Source organism: Lissotriton helveticus, chromosome 3_1, assembly GCF_964261635.1.
Source record: "Lissotriton helveticus chromosome 3_1, aLisHel1.1, whole genome shotgun sequence".
Lineage (NCBI taxonomy): Eukaryota > Metazoa > Chordata > Amphibia > Caudata > Salamandridae > Lissotriton > Lissotriton helveticus.
Window position 1 is genome coordinate 499,774,722 of NC_136061.1, and position 17,923 is coordinate 499,792,644.

The window sequence follows — 17,923 nt, forward strand, 5'->3', positions numbered from 1 at the left end:
TCCAGCTTCTCCACAGCCTTGCCTTTTTTTTGCTCTGGAAAACCCCACAAAGAGCTGATCGTCCACCCAGTAATCTTCAGTGCTATTAATGTAGAAGTTGAGCGCTCTTGTATGGTCCAAGTGATCAAGCCTCTCCTTTTCCTTAGAGGGATGAGGAGGTGGATTGGCCAACATGGAACAGCATCCCCCTTTCGGCAGAAAGGATGCACTAGTATGCAGAACCAGCTTGTCACGGAAGACGGCCGTGTATGGTGGATAAACACAAAGTCTGAAGCTCACTCACACACAGTGCTGAGGTGAAGGCAATGAGGGACACAGTCTTGATGATGAGAAGCTGTAGAGGACAATTGTGTGAGTGTCTCAAACAGAAAACATATGCGATACAGCAGGACAAGTTTGAGGTCTGTTTGGGGCATCACAAATGGAGATGAGGCAAACACAAGTTTTAACCCTTTCAAAAAACACATCACACCAGGTGTTTTAAAGAAAAATGGCTGGTCAGGCAACCATAAGGGGGCCGAGAGGGAAGAAAGATAACCTTTAACCATGCCCTAAGAAAGGCCCTGCCGGATGTGAGACAGAACAAATAATAAAATATCAGACAGTTTGGCCTGGAGAGGATCAATCTGGCAAGTGCTGCACCAACCCAATGACAGGCATATACAATTTTCGTCGAAGGCCGTTGGCTGCCAAGATGACTACAGTTACCTCCAGAAGAAGGTCAAAGGTGGTCAGCTGTTGCAGCTCAATCTCAAGGCATGAAGATGGAGGTCACAAAAGTTGGGATGGAGAACTCGACAGTTCTGGTACAACAGCTCTCCCTCCAGGAGGGGCAGCCTGAGCCAAGGGCAAATGCTAAAGCCCAGTAGTTCTAGATAACATACTCTCTGGGCGCAATACAGATTCACTAAGATGACTAAGGCTTGGTCTGTCCTGATCTTCCCGAGAACTCAGGGCAAGAATGGTACTGGTGGGAAGAAATACATGGGTTCCACACTCCACTCGAAGAGGAAAGCATCTCTGAGTGAGAGACGCCTTGGAAACTCCAACGCACAGGAGTGTTCACACTGCAAGTTCTCTGCGGTGGTGAAAAAAATCGAGCAATGGTTGGTCCAAAGATTTCCAAAGGCGAAGGCCTCCAGGGACAGGATCCATTACCCCCAATCTGTTTGTTGCAATACCACATGATGGTGGTGTTGTCAGTGAGCACCTGTACCAGCCTACCCTTGACTGATGCTGAAAGTCTTCGTGCTATCCGATGGATGGCTTTCAGCTCCAGAAAGTAGATATGGAGCTCAGACTCTGCCCGAGACCACAGGGCTCTGATCTCCACCTATCCCAGATGGTCATCACAATCCAGAAGTGATGCATCAGTCACCACTGTCAGTTCTTCATAAGGAAGAGAGAGGGGTCTGCCTCTGACCCAATTGCTGTCTGCTAGCCACCACTGCAGATCTTTCCCAAATCCCCCACCATGAGATCTGGACATGGTTGGAGCGGTCCCATTGATGCTTCACCCACTGGGACTTCAGGTCCCACTACAAAGCCTGAATATGCCTCCTGGTGTGCTCAACTGGCAGATTGCAAAAGGCCATCAATCCCAGCAGCCTCAGAGTCAACCTCACTGAAATCCAGGACTGAGGCTGAAAGATCAGGATCGTAGGCTGAAGGTCCAGGACTCTCAGCCACGGGCGCAAGGCAAGAAATCAAACTGTGTCCAAAATGGCTCCGATAAAAGGAAGTATTTGAGAAGGAGTGAGGTGTGACTTTGGCACATTGATAGTGAACCCCCAAAAGATGACAAGCAGTTCACCATTGTCTGAAGGTGATTGGAGACAGTCTGGGGTGAGTCTGCCTTCAACAAATAGTCATAGAGGTATAGGAAGAATAGCACCCCAGACTTTTAAAGGTGCACTATCACCACCGCCATCGCTTTTGTGAACACCAGAGAGGCGCTGGTGAGACTAAAAGGGAGTATAGTGAACTGAAAATGCTCATCCCCCACAACAAACACTATGTAGCTCCAATGAGCAGGACGGGAATATGGAAATAGGTAATCTGCAGATCCAACACCACCAACCAGTCTCAAGGGTAGACAACAACTGAGCCAGGGTGAGCATTTTGAATTTCTGCTTGCAGAGGAAGAAAATGGGAGGGCGCAGATCTATAATAGACATTCTTTTTGGCACCAACATAGAGCGGGAATAACAACCATGTACAACTTATGACGCTGGTATCTTCTCGATAGGCCCTTTAGCCAAAAGAGCTTACACTTCCTGCAGCAAAATGGATAGATGGTCCTCTGTCAGTTGTCGTATAAAAGGTGGAAGATAAGGCGTGGAAGAAAGGAAGGGTAAGGTGTACACTTTGCTAACAATTTGGACGAACCATGTGTCCGATGTGATCTCTTGCCAGCCCAAATACAATTGGTGGATTCTGCCTTTCACTAGGTGGCTGTAACCCTGTAAATGCACAACTAAGAGTTTGGCAGGTGGGGCTGCAGGGTGGTGCACTAAGCGGCACGCTGACTTAGGCCAAAGGGGTTGTGGCCACTATAGCCTCACCTATGAAACTGCTAGGTTTTCCTTTAGGATGGGATAGGAGGCCTGCAGTAGGGAATGCTGAAGCCACGAAAGGAGTGTTGGATGTGTTGCTGGTAAGGTTGGGTAGAAAGGCCCAGGGAGTGAGCGGTAGCCCTACTGTCCTTGAAGAGTTTAAGGGCAGAATAAGGCTTATCCCTGAACAGGTGAGTCCTATTGAATGGCATGTTCATCAGGGAGTACTGGACATCGCCCAAGAACCCAGATGAATATAGTAACACAAGGCTACAACTGGCGAAAATGGTGCCTTCAGCCCATCGGATGGAGTTGGTGGTGTCCAAGCCAAAATAAATTGTGAACGTGGCCGCATCACGACCATCCTGAATGGCCTGAGGCAGAACAGGGTGAAGCTCTTCAGAAACACCTGGGAGGACCTGCGCCACAAGAGTCCGAGAAGGCATTAGTGTAGCAGCTTAGTAAGCAGGAAGCACAAACTGACGGATGAGAAAAGGCGTTTACCGATGGTCTCTACTCGCTTCAATTTCCGATCAAGGAAATGGTTGGAAAATTGTAGGATTTGGACCGGATGGTGAAGGACTCCAACACAAGACTCCCAGGAGAAGGATGCTGCTACTAAAAGGCCGGGTCGCCTGGAGCAGGAAGATGGCGTCTGCTAATTTGCCAATTAGCCAGAGTGCCGGTACAAGGTTTAGTCCAAGCCCCTAAAAGGGTATCTTTCAAGGATTCATTAAAAGGTAAGAGAGGCTCAGGAGCAGTCTAGCCAGGCTGCAGAACTTCCATCAGCATGTTGTTTTTCAATTGCCAAGTGGAAAGCTGGCGGTCAATAACTTTAGCCACCCTACATATAACCTTGGCGTAGGATGCAAATTCTTTGGTGGCCGTCCAAAAAGGGCTGACTCAGGAGAGGTGTCCAGCCTACTAGCATCTTGCAAATCCTTATCCCATTTGTCATTGGCTTAGGGCTGAACAAATGCATCACCCTGATCGGGATCGTTATCATTGTCTGTGCCAAAAAGAGACTGTAGAGAGTGGTGCCTGTCTGGCGGCAAGGTATAAGCAGAAACCTAGGTTTGATTCAGTCATGACGTCACTTGAATTCAGACCAGCGTCAAGTCAGTTTCAGAAAGAACAACTGGGCCGCCTCTTCAGGCAGCGAAGTCGGCATCAGCGTCGATGGGCAGGGACCTGCATTCATTATGAGCACAGAGGGCCTACTCGGTCCTGAAGCAGAGAGAGGAAGTGGCACATTGGCTTAGCTGGCGCCATGGCCAAACTCACTAGAAGAAGTCCAGGTGGTAAGCCTTTGGATCCATGTGGCCTGAAGATGGGCTAGAGTCAGTAGATATACGAAGCAAGAGGGTGGCCCCAATGGCCCTGTTCCTGCCCCCAAAGTCAGTCAACTTCAGAGCCCATTCTGCAACTAGTTTGAGTTGCAGAATGGGCTCCAAAGTTGATTGACTTTGGGAGCAGGAACAGGGCAATTGGGGCCACCCACGTGCTTCGTAAGGGGAGTGGGAATAATGCGATGGAGTGGAATGCCACTTTGAAGTCTTATGTTTCTTGTACTAACCTGAGAATTTGGAGCACAATGAAGACAGTTCTCGAAAACGGCTTTGTGGACCCAGGAAAAGGGAGAGGGACCAGGAGAGAACTTTCAACTTGGAAAAGGACTTGGAGCGATTCCGGCATAAAGTCTTTTTGTGCTTGCTGACGTAAATTTTCTCTGTGTTTTCCCTGACTGCCTTTGGGTTTATGTATGCACAGTCCCCGCAGGTCGTGGAGTTATGGCTCGACCCTAGAGATCACACACAAATTTGGTGAAGATCTGTCACAGTCATCTGCTTGCAACAGTCTTTAAAGAACTTAAAACCTGTCGTATAAGGGGGTGACAACCCTTGCACACAGCTGAAAATGTGGAGAAAATATCTGACAAAAAGCAGTCTCAGAGAGACGAGAGAAGCTCCAGAGGCGTGTCCAGAAGGGTGGGAAAATAGGAACTGATGTCAATGAATGGGAGTGATGTCTTTATAGGCCAGATCGTCACTTCCAGAGCAGAACAGCATCAGTACTGAGACACACGGCGTCACCTTCTCCTACTGTGAAAAAAGTCTCTGGATCCATCCAGATGCCTGAGGAATACTCAAAAGGTGGGGAATCTGCAGGCAGAAGTCTTTATCAGAACATATGTTATATTAAATATATATGTTCTGTAATGCAGACTTCTTTTCACCTCTTACATGTTTTGAAAATCCACCAACTTACTGCCTCTAATCCCATCAAGAACGGAGGCTAGTTGAGCCAGACCCTGGGATCCATTGACATGAACTGTGTGCTAACTGGGGCTCAAACTACAACATGCAAATTTTCGAGTACAAGTAAATCAAAAAAAGCAGTCAGCCATGGGCAAAGCTCTGCTTCTGCCGGGAAGGAGGTATGAGCAAAGTTGCTTACAACTGGAGAGGTGTTCTTCCTCCCTAACTACATAATGACAGGCAGCTGCATAACTTTTTAGTGGCACGGAAGATCCCAAGTCCTGTCTTCTAGGTTACTCTTCTGCCTAGAAATTCACCTATTCATTTTGAAATAGCTTTCTTTACTCATCAAGACTATCAAATAATGCGTTTTCTGTCAGAAAAAATATTTACTTCAGTTGAGATCACATCACAAACATAACTGTAACTAACTGAAAACATTGTTCAACTACTTGGCCAAGAAGGCAGTTATTGCAGGAGCATGGAAACTGATATACACTTCCTTTATTCAGAGAAGATTTTTGGAGAGCATAAAGAGGCACTTGTCTCTTCAGATGGCATCAATGTGAATGCTAAGTACACATATGTACCTGGAGCTGGCTGGCTCTACAATGCCAGATATACATGCTCATTCACTTGTCCACTGCATTATAAACAGTGAGTCACTGATCAGTACCACACTGCTTTCTATCACCTATCCGTGTAAGAAACACAGATGTTACTAAACACCTAACCCAAGCATGCCCTAAATGCCTAATTCCTCTATTATGACATTTTACAAAACAGATATCCTTGGAAGCAGAACGCGGCCCTAAATGCCTAATTCTTGTTTTATGACATTTTTATCCTATTTAGCACAACAAATATCCTTGGAAACATAACGCTGCTCTCCAGGAACGCATAGAAACAAGATTGTCTGGTTTCCCATGGTGCCCCTGCCGAATGCATACCAGCTTGGGCATCACAGCAGGAGCACAATCTGCAAGTAGGAATTTACCCATAGGAGCATCAGCAGGTTGAAGTAAGGGCCGTCCACTTCCCTACCTAACGCTGAAAGTAGTCATTCTTAAAATGCAAGACAGGAACACTTTGAAAAGATATGCATCTACCTACCATTTTGGAGTCGCTCTACCCAGGTGAATGTGATGGCTCCTTCTTTGCTGCTCTCACTAAATCTCAGCAAAAATGTCCCAGGCGTCTGATCCTTCAACAGGCTACGTTCTCTCTCTTTGCTGATAAAGCCCAATATACACCTGTAATAAAAAGGATTTATAACCACAAAAAGAATCGTAAGAAGGACTCCTACACCGCCACAATGGCACTTTTATTTAACCATTAAAAGACAGGCATACTATAGTGCTTTTGTGTCTACTATTTAGCCAGCTGGCGCTTAGTACATTTAAAAATGGTGTGGGACATCACATATGTTCCTGTGTTAGCCACATATTAGAACGTTTCAAGTCGAACATACAGAATCAAGAGAAGATTATTCAAACCTCTGCAACTCAGAAATTCTGCTACTTCACTATACAATGAGAAAGATAAAGTAAAGGGGAGTTTGTTGACAATTGTTTTAGCTATATTCGTACAAATGGAATTCTTAAAGTGGTGATTTAACAGACAAACAAAAATCAACAACAAATTATGATTTTAGAAATTCTTTAAACACAGCTCCACATACTAGTAAAAATAACCCATTGTGCAGACTTCTGAAAAGGGCTGCCCATCTGTACAGCCCCCAGCAGGGGAATGTCACTCATAAACCAAGAAACTCATCACCCAACAAACAGAGGGGAAGGTACATAGGTGCCAAAACAAGCGAAGGGCAAAAAATGTACTTAGACTAGGATGAGAAAAGATTTTGAGACTGCTACGCTCTTGTACGCAGACTTCAACAAACCCGTCCCCATTTCTCTCCTATAACAGGACTTCCTCCCAGCACAGGAGGACCCTGGAGATGTTTCCCAGCAAAACAAAAAAAAGTTTTTAAAGAGCTACCACATGACTGTCCCTCTCCACACTTTGCCTCCATTAAATAACCCTGCTTCCTTACATATCACTTTAAAACTCAGTTGTGCAAACATGTGCATTCACTAGCGTGGGAATGGCGGGTGGACTCGACACAGGAAAAGGAACAGTGCGTTTAAATATTTCAAGATGTGTTTTGTCCAAATACCGCTAGAGTGGCCTCATTAACGCTAAAATCTGATTTAATTAGTGGCTATTACTGGTGTTTAAAAAATGTATAAGAGTAAGGCTGTAAATATTAGGGGTGTAACTTTTTACCTAATGGAATCTAAAACTATACGTTGTGTACAATGTTATATTATTAAAACACAAGGTGTGGGTATGGAAAAATTAGACTGTTAATTATAGTTTAACAATAACAGTTATTTTTCGGATTAATTGTAGATGAGACTGCATCCACATAACCATTGGCAAAGCCGATAGGTCTCATTTTTCTAACAGGCATTGATAAAAAGCAAATTGGTTTGGCTTGAAATTGAAAGCTGGACCAATTGACTGTGCCAATGCTTTTTCATAATACAAGCTCATTCCTAATTCCTGTTTACGCATTCTGTACCTGACAAATACATGAAATTTAACCAAACAAAGTCCACACAAAAAAATACGGCATTTTCATTCACTTAAAGTGCCTCAGTTTTGAAAAACTGCTTACCCGATGCCGTGTGCAGTACCGTAGGAAATTACTAATGGGTCCTTAAGTCAAATGCAAGCCCTTGTTGTAGCAGGTTGCAGTACCATGGCCTGTTACTAGATGTCCCATGGGCGCCCACCATTACCTGCTTAGTCTTAGCACACCAGAGAATTATGTATGGAGCAAAAATTATTGATTGTGACATTTTCTGTATATGAACAGTGGGAGAAAAACGAGGCTTTTGTTTTGAGAAAGTGAGATCATAGATAGGGCGTGACTTTAACAAATATGTGTGCATAGTCATTTTTGCAAGTCCGGAGTTTTTTGCTTGTTTTCCTTGTCCTCAATGAATATGACAAAGTTGAGATACGATGATGACAGTCATTACTAATGTTTTGAGTGCAACAACTGTATGTTCAGGAAGAGGTCCGAGAAATATTCATAGGTATTAGCAGTCACTTGTATGACGAAGCTACATCTATTATACATTTGAAACAGCTCCTCTGCTGTATTTTTAAAGTATTTGTGAAAGGTGTGAGCAGCGCTGTCGCCAGTGTGTAGGACTGGCAAGGAAGAGAAGGAGAGGGGCAGTGGTCAGGGAACCAAATTAATATGGAACCAAGAAAGCAGATGCCAGTGCAGGGCACAGGCTGGAGAGACGGGTATGGAAAAGGAAACTAGTAGGAAAGCAAGGAAGGACAAGGAACGAGGGTTGTCGTTAAGTCTGAAGTGTGAGGGTGGCAGGGTTTGTAAGGAAAATGCTACTTACCAGTATGCATCTGTTCTTGGCATGTAGAGCTGCAGAGTTGCACACTGTTGCATAGATCGCCATCTAGTGTTGGGCCCAGTTGTTTGCACTTGTTTTTGTCCTGAAAAGTTCTTTGGAAGTCACAAGATAGGTGACTCCTCCTTTGGATCACATTGCGCATGGGCATCGGCTCCATCTTCAGCTTGTTTTTCGCCATTAGGGAAATGATGGAGCATTGTAAGAAAAAAGGAAGGATGTCCATGTAAGCTGTATCTAATTAAGATAATACTGGAACAGATAAAGTTAGCCGGGAAGGCGGGTGGGTGTGTGTAACTCTGCAGCTCTACCTGCCAAGAACAGATGCATACTGGTAAGTAGCATTTTCCGTTCTAGGCATATGAGCTGCAGATTACACACTGGTGGCCAGCAGTACCTGTTGCAGTAGTTTGAAATAGTGTTTTGAGTACAGCCTGGCCCACAATAGCTTGTTGTTTAGTTTGCACATCTACACAATAGTATTTTGTGAATGTGTGCGGTGTAGATCATGTAGCTGCTTTGCAGATGTCATCTAAGGGAATGTTCCCTAAAAATGCCATTGAAGCCCCTATTTTTCTAGTAGAGTGGGCTTTAGGAGGAACAGACAATGTACGTTTAGCTTTCTGGTAGCAAATTTGTATACATTTGACGATCCATCTAGCTATCCCAGATTTTGATATAGGATGCCTTTGTGTGGTGGTGAGAAAGACACAAAGTTGTTTGGTTTTACGAAAAGGTTGTGTTCTCTCAATGTAGTATAGTAATGCTCTTTTGACATCTAAGATATGAAGAGCTCTTTCTGCGACTGGTTGTGGCTGCGAGATTAAAACAGGCAGTTCTACAGATTGATTGAGGTGGAAGGGAGAAATGACTTTAGGAAGGAATTTAGGATTAGTACGTAGAACAACCGTATTATAATGCATTTGCAGGAAAGGTTCTTGAATGGTTAGTGATTGTGGTTCACTAACTCTCCGTAGAGGAGCAATAGCTACTAGGAACGCAACCCACCATGTTAAGAATTGTAGCTCACATTTATGTAAAGGTTCAAAGGGAGGTCCCATTAACCGTGTGAGAACAATGTTTAAATTTCACACCGGTGAAGGTGGTGCTCTGGGAGGAATTATTCTTTTAAGGCCTTCCATAAAGGCGTTTATAACAGGTACTCTGAAAAGTGATATATGGTGTCTATTTTGTAGCTATGCTGCTATGGCAGCAAGATGCAGTCTTATAGATGTGTATGCTAAGGTACATCTCTGGAGGTGTAGTAAGTAGCCTATGATGTGTTGAATAGACACATCTAGGGGATTGATATTGTTGTTGTCACAATATATTACAAAACGTTTCCACTTGGCTGCATAGCATGCTCTAGTGGTTGGACGTCTAACTTCTTTAATGACATTCGTGCAGTCAGGAGGAAGGTTAAGGTAACCGAATTCTAGGACCTCAGGAGCCAGATTGCAAGGTTGAGCTGAGCTGGGTCCGGGTGTCTGATCTCTCCATGGTTCGGGGTTAAGAGGCATGGAGATAGGTATAGTTTTTGATGCGGTACTACAGAAAGTTCCAGCAGTGTGGTGTACCATGGTTGTCTGGCCCATGTTGGAGCAACTAGAATGAGGGTTAGAGAATGCTGTTGTAGTTTGCGCACTACTAGTGGCATGAGTGGGAGAGGCGGAAAAGCGTACGCAATTCTGCCTGGCAAGTTAATCTATATCGCATTGCCTTTGGAAAGTGGGTGTGGACATCTGGCGGCGAAGCTTGGGCATTTGACGTTTTCGTGGGTGGCGAAGAGGTCTATCTGAGGTTGTCCCCACAACTGAAAGAACGGTTGAAGAACTTGTGGAGGAAGTTCCCACTCGTGGATCTGGCGGCTCAACAGATCTGCTATGGTGTTCTGTACTTAGTTGGGCTAAGAGGAATATGTTCTGAGGTATAGCTCACCACGATATGTTTTGTGCCAGCTGAGAGAGTTGCAAGGAGTGTGTCCCGCCCTGTTTTTGTATGCAATACATGGCTGTCATGTTGTCCGTGCGTACCAATACAGTCTTGCCTGATATTTGCTTTTGGAATGCTTTTAAGGCTAGGAATATGGCTAGTAACTCCAGGTGGTTGATGTGGAGGAACTTTTGTTGTGGTGTCCACCTGCCCTGCATGGTGTGTTGCAGTAGGTGAGCTCCCCAGCCTGACAGTGATGCGTCCGCTGTCAAGACTATCTGAGGAACTGGCTCTAGGAACGGTCACCCTATGGAAAGGTTTTCGGTGTTCCACCATTGCAAAGAGCGATGAGTTCGACCGTCAACCAACACTAGATCTGTCAACTGACCTTGAGCCTGGTTCCATTGGCGTGCTAAGCACTCTTGAAGGGGACGCATTTGTAGTCTTGCATGAGGCACTATGTATATGCAAGAGGCCATCATCCCTATGAGTTGCATGAACACTCGAGCTGGAAGGGAGTGTTGTGGTTGAAATTTTGTGAGAAGAGCTTGCATGTTTGCTATTCTGACAGGAGAAGGATTAGCTAGCACTAGGTTTATTGTGACCCCCAAATCGTGAAGTAGTTGGATAGTGGCATGAGTGTGTTGTACACACTGATTGTAAGAGCTGGCTTTTACGAGCCAGTCGTCTAGATATGGGAAGACGTGAATGTGCTGTCTTCGTAAGTGTGCTGCCACTACTGCTAGGCACTTGCTCTATACCCTTGGTCCTGTCGTGACTCCAAGTGGGAGTACTGTGAATTGATAGTGCTGACCATCTATTACAAATCTGAGATACTTCCTGTGAGTGGTGTGAATGGGAATGTGGAAGTAGGCGTCCTTGAGATCCAGAGTAGCAAGGATGTAGTTTTGTGAAAGAAGAGGAAGGACCTGCTGGAGTGTGACCATGTGGAAATGGTCTGACTGTATGTATATGTTTAGGGGTCTGAGGTCTAGAATAGGCCTTAGAGAGCCGTCCTTCTCTGGGATAAGAAAGTACAGGGAGTAAACTCCTTTGTTTTGTTGGTGCAGAGGAACTGGTTCTATTTCACTTTTTTATTTTAGCAGTAGTAGATGCTCTTGTGACATTGGACGCTGTCTGGGTGGAATGTTTGGGGGGGTAGATGTTAGTTTGAGACAGTAACCTTATTGAATTATTTGTCGCACCCACCTGTCGGATGTGATGTTGGTCCAGACAGGAAGGAATTGTTGCAATCTTCCCCCCACTGGAGTGGAATGGTGAGGGGGTAGTGGAGGAAAGTCATTGGGTAGGGGTGGAGGCAGAGCGGGAGTGGTTAGTCTTGCCTCTGCCTTCATTATTGTTACCCCTGTAACCCCCTCTGTGGTAGCCCCTAGTGAAGGTGGATTGGCTAGGGGTTTTGTAAGAAGTGGAGGGGCTATCTGAGGAGTAGCCTCTACTGGTGCCTCTGTAGGATGAGCGACGAAAAAAGCGTCTGGGAGCTTGCGACTGCAAGGCTCCCATAGATTTAGCTGGGTCAGTATCCTTTTTTAATTTTTTTCAAGGGATACATCAACATTAGGGCCAAATAGGTGTTGCTCATCAAATGGTTGATTGAGGATGGAACTCTGGACTACAGGTTTTAACCGCATGCGTGCGGGCGGAATTCCGCTCGTACGCTGAGATTTTCTAAATCGCACTTTACGTGACGAGCTGGGCTCGTCATGAGCGTGCGAGGAGGCTACGCCATGACGAGCCCAGCTCGTCATCAGCGTCGAAGGGGTTAAACCTGAAATACGTAGCCAGGCAAGCCTACGCAACAGGACACTGGTGTTAATTGCCCTCGAACCAGTATCTGCCGCATCTAGGGCACAACGGATGGAGGTATTAGTGATAGTTTTACCTTCCTGTATGAGTTAATTGGCCCTATTTTTAGGTCTCGCCTATGCAGCGTGCATGCGCTGCATAGGAGAGACCTAATGCCATCGGCAAAGCTTTTTCAGCAAATAAGTGCACGCGTTGCTGCTTGCAATGCAAACGCGCGCACGTCTGGAGATTTCCTTTCGGGAGCGTGCGGCGCCATCTGGTGGCACCATATGGTCGCACGCTCCCGTCCCATGTCCCCTCCCCTGCTGCTGCGGCACGCTCGGGCTGGCGCTTGAACACGCATTGCCAGTTCTCCAAACGAATCAGTGTGCGGGTGAGTTTGTGATCACTTTCCCCGGGCCTATCACATCGGCTTCAACCAAGGTTACAACTTTGCAGAGGCCGTCAACTTCTGCACTGCAGATTGGGCGAGTATTTATCAAAGTTATGGAACAGCACTGAGTGCGGTAGGGCTTCTGGATGAGTGTCCAGATCTTGGGCAGAAAGTGCTTCCATCGAGAATCTAAATATATCCGAGTCAGTTTGTATGCCATGAACCGTGGTCATCTCTGTCCCGATATATGCCTTTAATGTGTGGCTTCAGCTCCATTTGTCGTGCGCGCGCGTAACTCAAGTTTTTTTTTAATTATTTCTTTTCGACCTTGTTGCTTGTTGTAATTGACCCCTAAACTCTGGAATTCAATGCCGGCCAACCTGATAAACGAAACAAACGAGATCCGTGCCCGCTGCCAACATGGAATTCGGAAAAAACTCTGATCTCCCTGGGAGAAGCAGAGTAAAGGCCCACTGATTAGGGGACAATAGGCTCTTCCTGCACGGGACTCAGAACTGCTGAAATGCTGGAGGAAGCACGACGTTTGCGTCTGAGAATGGTTGTGGGGATCAGAACGCACACTTCACTGGTAGCTCCTCCTCCTGTGACAGGCAGCGTGTGACAGAAGCTCAACATTGCTTGAAGTGTGTGCTGTTTGCAGCCTACACTCTCGGGAGGATGCCTGGGGCAGTGAGGGCTGAGAGTTTCCAGGAACAAAAATAAAATCTGTACTATTTTTAATATTATGTTATTGGTTCACGGCAATGCTTCTTGAAGGTGGATTAAGTATGCAGAGCCTTGAGCCCATTCTGCCTCGCTAACAGCAGCCCCGCCCTCCTCTGCTGTGTGCAGCTGGACCCAGTCTCTTATTATTCATCAAATGCTCATTTACATAGTGCTCACCGCTAAGGGAGCTGCCTCTCGGTGATGCTTCTACCCACCTCACAGTCATCGCAAGTATGAAGAGTGAGTCGTCTCTGCTGAGATTCTAACCCGTGGCTTGTGGCTGGTGTTTGCAGCAAGGATGGCAGAGGGGATAAGACACAGGTATACGCAGATATTTGCAGAAAGCATAAAAGGGCAAGTCATCCCTGACGAAATTCACACCCATGACTTATGTCAAGACAAACAACGATGTACTCGGACACGGTTACGGGTCCTGGTTAAACAATTTGAAAAACAGAAGTAGAATATTTTTTATCTGAAAGTACCAGCAATTCTCGTTTAAATTTAGTTTGCGGGGAGGAAAAGGATATGGAACACCATGTTCATAGTTTATATTCACCTTTTTGCGTCTCCACATTGGTTTTTTTTCCAATAGAGGATATGTGCTGTTTTATTAATTGATAAGAACTTTGTTTAGTGCAGGTGCACAGCCTTGTTTCTTTCAAATGTTTCAAAGTAAATTCAGAAAAGTATAAATACATTTTCAGGTGCTCCACGGGTGGCATCTTCCGTCCTAGACATTTTGTTAAACACTAGGGAGATGTGCTACTAATGACCCATTAGCTGCATCCCCATGGGCACTCTAATTCTGGTTCCTCCAAGAAAAACTGAGGACTCCACGCAGTTCAATGCAGTTATTAAATCTTTCTTTTATTCTTTCACAATTGTTTTATCATTTTAGCTATTGAAATTCATTTCTCATTCCATTTTTTTTATTAATCATCGTTCTACTGTGACATTGCTGCTGTTTTCACTCCTATGCATTTCGGACTGAAAAGCCCTTCCTCAGGGAGCATCACTATTAATTCAGAAAAATAACCCCATAAACATATGTCCATCATGTGTAAAAAAAAAGTCATCTATACAGTTAACTGCTTAAGCAAGCTTTATAAAAACATGGCGAAATGTGTCGTGATTTTAATGTCTCCTGGTGCAAAAAATACCCGTGCAGTGTGTGTGATACCCGTGTGACCCCGCAACCGATGTGTACTGCAAGAACTCGTAAATCCAAACTTACATGTCTTTAAACGGTTCGTGCTCACGAATCTAAAGATGAAGAAAAAGTAAAAAGTAACATGATAGTCAATCCTTGACAAGCCTACCCTGTGGCGTGCTAACGTTAAAAATTCACCAAAATGCGGGATAATCTTACTTGTAAAATAAATCCTCCGATTAATAACTGCATTGAACTGCGTGGAGTCCTCAGTTTTTCTTGGAGGAACCAGAATTAGAGTGCCCATGGGGATGCAGCCAATGGGTCATTAGTAGCACATCTCGCTAGTGTTTTATTATTTGATACACGCAAAAAACAAGCCAAAAATATTAAAGCTGTTGTTCTGCGAACTTCCAGTAGGCTTTGCGAGAATAATTTACGTCCAAGCGATGGGCTTCTCGTATACTGTAGGTAAAAGGTTTTTTTTGCTGCCACCTCAGGTTCTTAAATATCAGTCCCAAGCCCTAGTTCTGGATTACTTGCGATTGTTCGTTTTTAAAATGTTAACGGTTGCATAGAGCATGGCCGCCACTGCTCAGACATACCAGTTTGTGTTACAACTACAAACGATCACAGAATAAACAGAAACAAACATCTGCAGGTTGTGTAAGCTGAATTTGAAATGTGGCCTGTGGGTGCAATACCTAGTCTGTGCCACAGGTGCGGTGGCATTAAACGCACCAGGTAGCTAGCACTCGCCCCGTCTAGTGGCAGAGCATGGACCCCCAGGGGCCTGCCTTGGATTGGGAGGGCTGCTCCTCCAGGAATGTGAGAAAGATCTTCGCCGGCCCTTAGGGCAGAGAAGTGTTGTTTATACATTCTCCGTGGAAGGGCCATGGCCCACTGATGCTGCCATCCGCGCTCCTAGCACATCCCAGGGTTAAGGTGGCTATTATCATCGTGAAATGCGTACATGTTTGATTGTTCATCGTGTGCCCACCCTCACATAACAGCATCATCTGCTTTATGAAGACCTGTGATAAATTGCACCATCCGAAAACACACGTATCTAAACGTGTATCTCGTGTGCAGTGGCATGGCAATGACATCACTGGCCCTGGAGCAAGCAAAATGTGCCCTCCTGTCCCTGTGGTTATGTACACAAAAGTAGCCATAACTGTGATGCAAACGAGTGGCAGACAGAACTCCGCAGAATTTCTCAGAGTTTTTAAGTCACTCTGTGGAATTCTGCAGAGTGAAACTCCATGAGCTCCACCCACCACTATATACGACATATGACTACACTATATGACGCACCACTCCACTTCACTTCACTGTACGGCATGAAAATCCACTCTTACAAGTCCTTCTACTATGCAACACGCCACTCAACTCCAACAGTACATTCCACTCTATAATTCTCCACATCACGCCACTCTGCGAAACGCCACTCCACTCCACAACAGTACACTCCACTCTATTCCACTCCACACCAGTCCAATGTATGCCACTCCACTCTACGTCACTGCAATCGACACCACTACAGTCTACGCTATTCCACTCTACACTATTCCGCAATACACCACTCTATGCCACTCCACTCTATGCCGGTACACTCTTTAGTATTCCACTGTATGCCCCTGCACTGTAGGCCACTCCACTCTATTCTATTTCATTCTACGCATCTCCACTGTACACCATTCCACTCCGCTCATCTCCCTCTATGCCACTCCACCCCACTTTTCTCCACTCTTCTCTATGGCACAATACTCATGTCTACTCAAACCAACTCCCCTGCTCTAATCTATGCCACTCCACTCAATACCTCTGTATGCCACTCAGCTCTACAACACTCCATGCCTCTAAACACTACCACACTCTACTGTACTCTACGTCACTCCACTCTACAACATTGTACTCCACTCTGAAACTCCACTCTACTCCACTGTATAACAGTTTCAACACGCCATCACTCCACTGTGCAACACTGCACTCCACTCTATGACACTTTACTTCACTCTATGCTATGTCACACCACTGTACTCCCTGGCACTCTATTGTATATCACAGCATTCCACTGTATGACACTTTATTCATGCCTATTCCACTTTATGACACTACAATCTACGACATTATACTCCATACCACTCAAATCCACTACACTCTATGCCACTGTATGACACCTTACTCCACTCAATGCCACTGTAAAACGCTTCAAACCACTGTATGCAATGCCAGGCCACTCCACACCACACCACTCTACTCTATAACATAACACTGTACTCTTTGACACTTTTCTCCACTTCACTGTACTCCACTATACAATACTTTACCCCACTCTACGCCTCTGTTCGACACTCCACTATCCACCACTCCACTCTGACACTCTCCTTCCCTCTATGCAACTCCGGTCTACAAAACTCTACTACCCTCTATGCCACTGTACGAGACTCTAATCAACTCTATCCCATACACTCCACTGTACAACCCTATAATCTACTCCACAATACTTTCTCACACTTTACGACACAAGACTCAACTCCAATGTATGACTCTTTACTCGACTCAGCTCTAAGCCACTCCACTCTACTGCATTCAACGCCACTCTACACTACGAGACACCCTTCCTCTCTATGGCACTTTACTCCATTATACGCTACACCACTCCATCCAACTCTTTTAAAAAGAAAAAGAGTAGAAGAAGAACTTTATTGCATGCTTACAAAAAATCTTTTCACCTTGTGCCACTCTACTCTACTCCATTACACACTATTCCACTACAAGCTACTCCACTGTACAACAATACACTTTACAACACTCTCTTCCACGGTACAATAGGACACTCCACTTAACAAAACTCCATTCAACGGCACTGGACTCTATAATTAAGGGTACATTTTTATTAAAAATGAAAAAAATGAAATTCAATGAAAACTTTATTTTTTTTATACACACTAAACTTAAACTACACCTGTACGCACCACCTTTAAATTGCTATAACGTTATTTCTTTTTTCTAGACAAACCAAACTTAATGTACACATACATTGGAAATTTTAAAGTTACAGTTATACCTTAGATATATAATTTATACACCACCTTCACAATATTATAACTAGTGCATCTCAATGCACACTGTTTTGAGCTCGCTAACCACACAAAAATGGCTATCACTCGCTCCTTCTCCATGCACTGCTGTAACCCTTTCATATTACATTACTTAAACCACATAAAATTTGTTTGTAACAACACGAATACTATCTGAATCTTTCCTGTTTGGGGCCCTATGTCTGCATTTAACACAATCTAGGCCATGTGACCATTAAAAGAGCTAACGGCTCTTGTGAGGAGTCACATGGCTTAGATTATAGTCTTATTAATAACAAGCATTGGCATGGCCAATAGGTCTCGCCTTTGGGACATTATAAGTGTTTAGCCATGCAACAGTTAATGTTGTTGCAGTAAGGATATTGTGCTGCATAACTAAATACTAATAAGGTCCTAAAGGCGAGACCTGTTGGCTATGCCAATGCTTGTTATATTTGTCTGACAGATGCTGCATTATGGATTCTAGGTCATCATAATGTGTCCTGTTGTACCTTGCTAACAGCGCTTGAGTATTGGCCATGCGCCATATGTTTGCTGCCTGTGAGGCCATTC

At 44.9% G+C, this 17,923-nt stretch overlaps 1 protein-coding gene across 3 annotated transcripts in view; it reads right to left on the reverse strand.

Moving 5' to 3' along the window:
- STAT1 (signal transducer and activator of transcription 1) overlaps positions 1–17,923 on the reverse strand; it is a 786,410-nt gene that overhangs the window by 207,698 nt on the left and 560,789 nt on the right. For all 3 annotated transcript variants that reach the window (XM_078680398.1, XM_078680397.1, XM_078680399.1), the window contains exon 20: positions 5,927–6,066. In XM_078680398.1, coding sequence (XP_078536524.1) covers positions 5,927–6,066 — 140 coding nt within the window. The remainder of the gene's footprint in view (positions 1–5,926; positions 6,067–17,923) is intronic.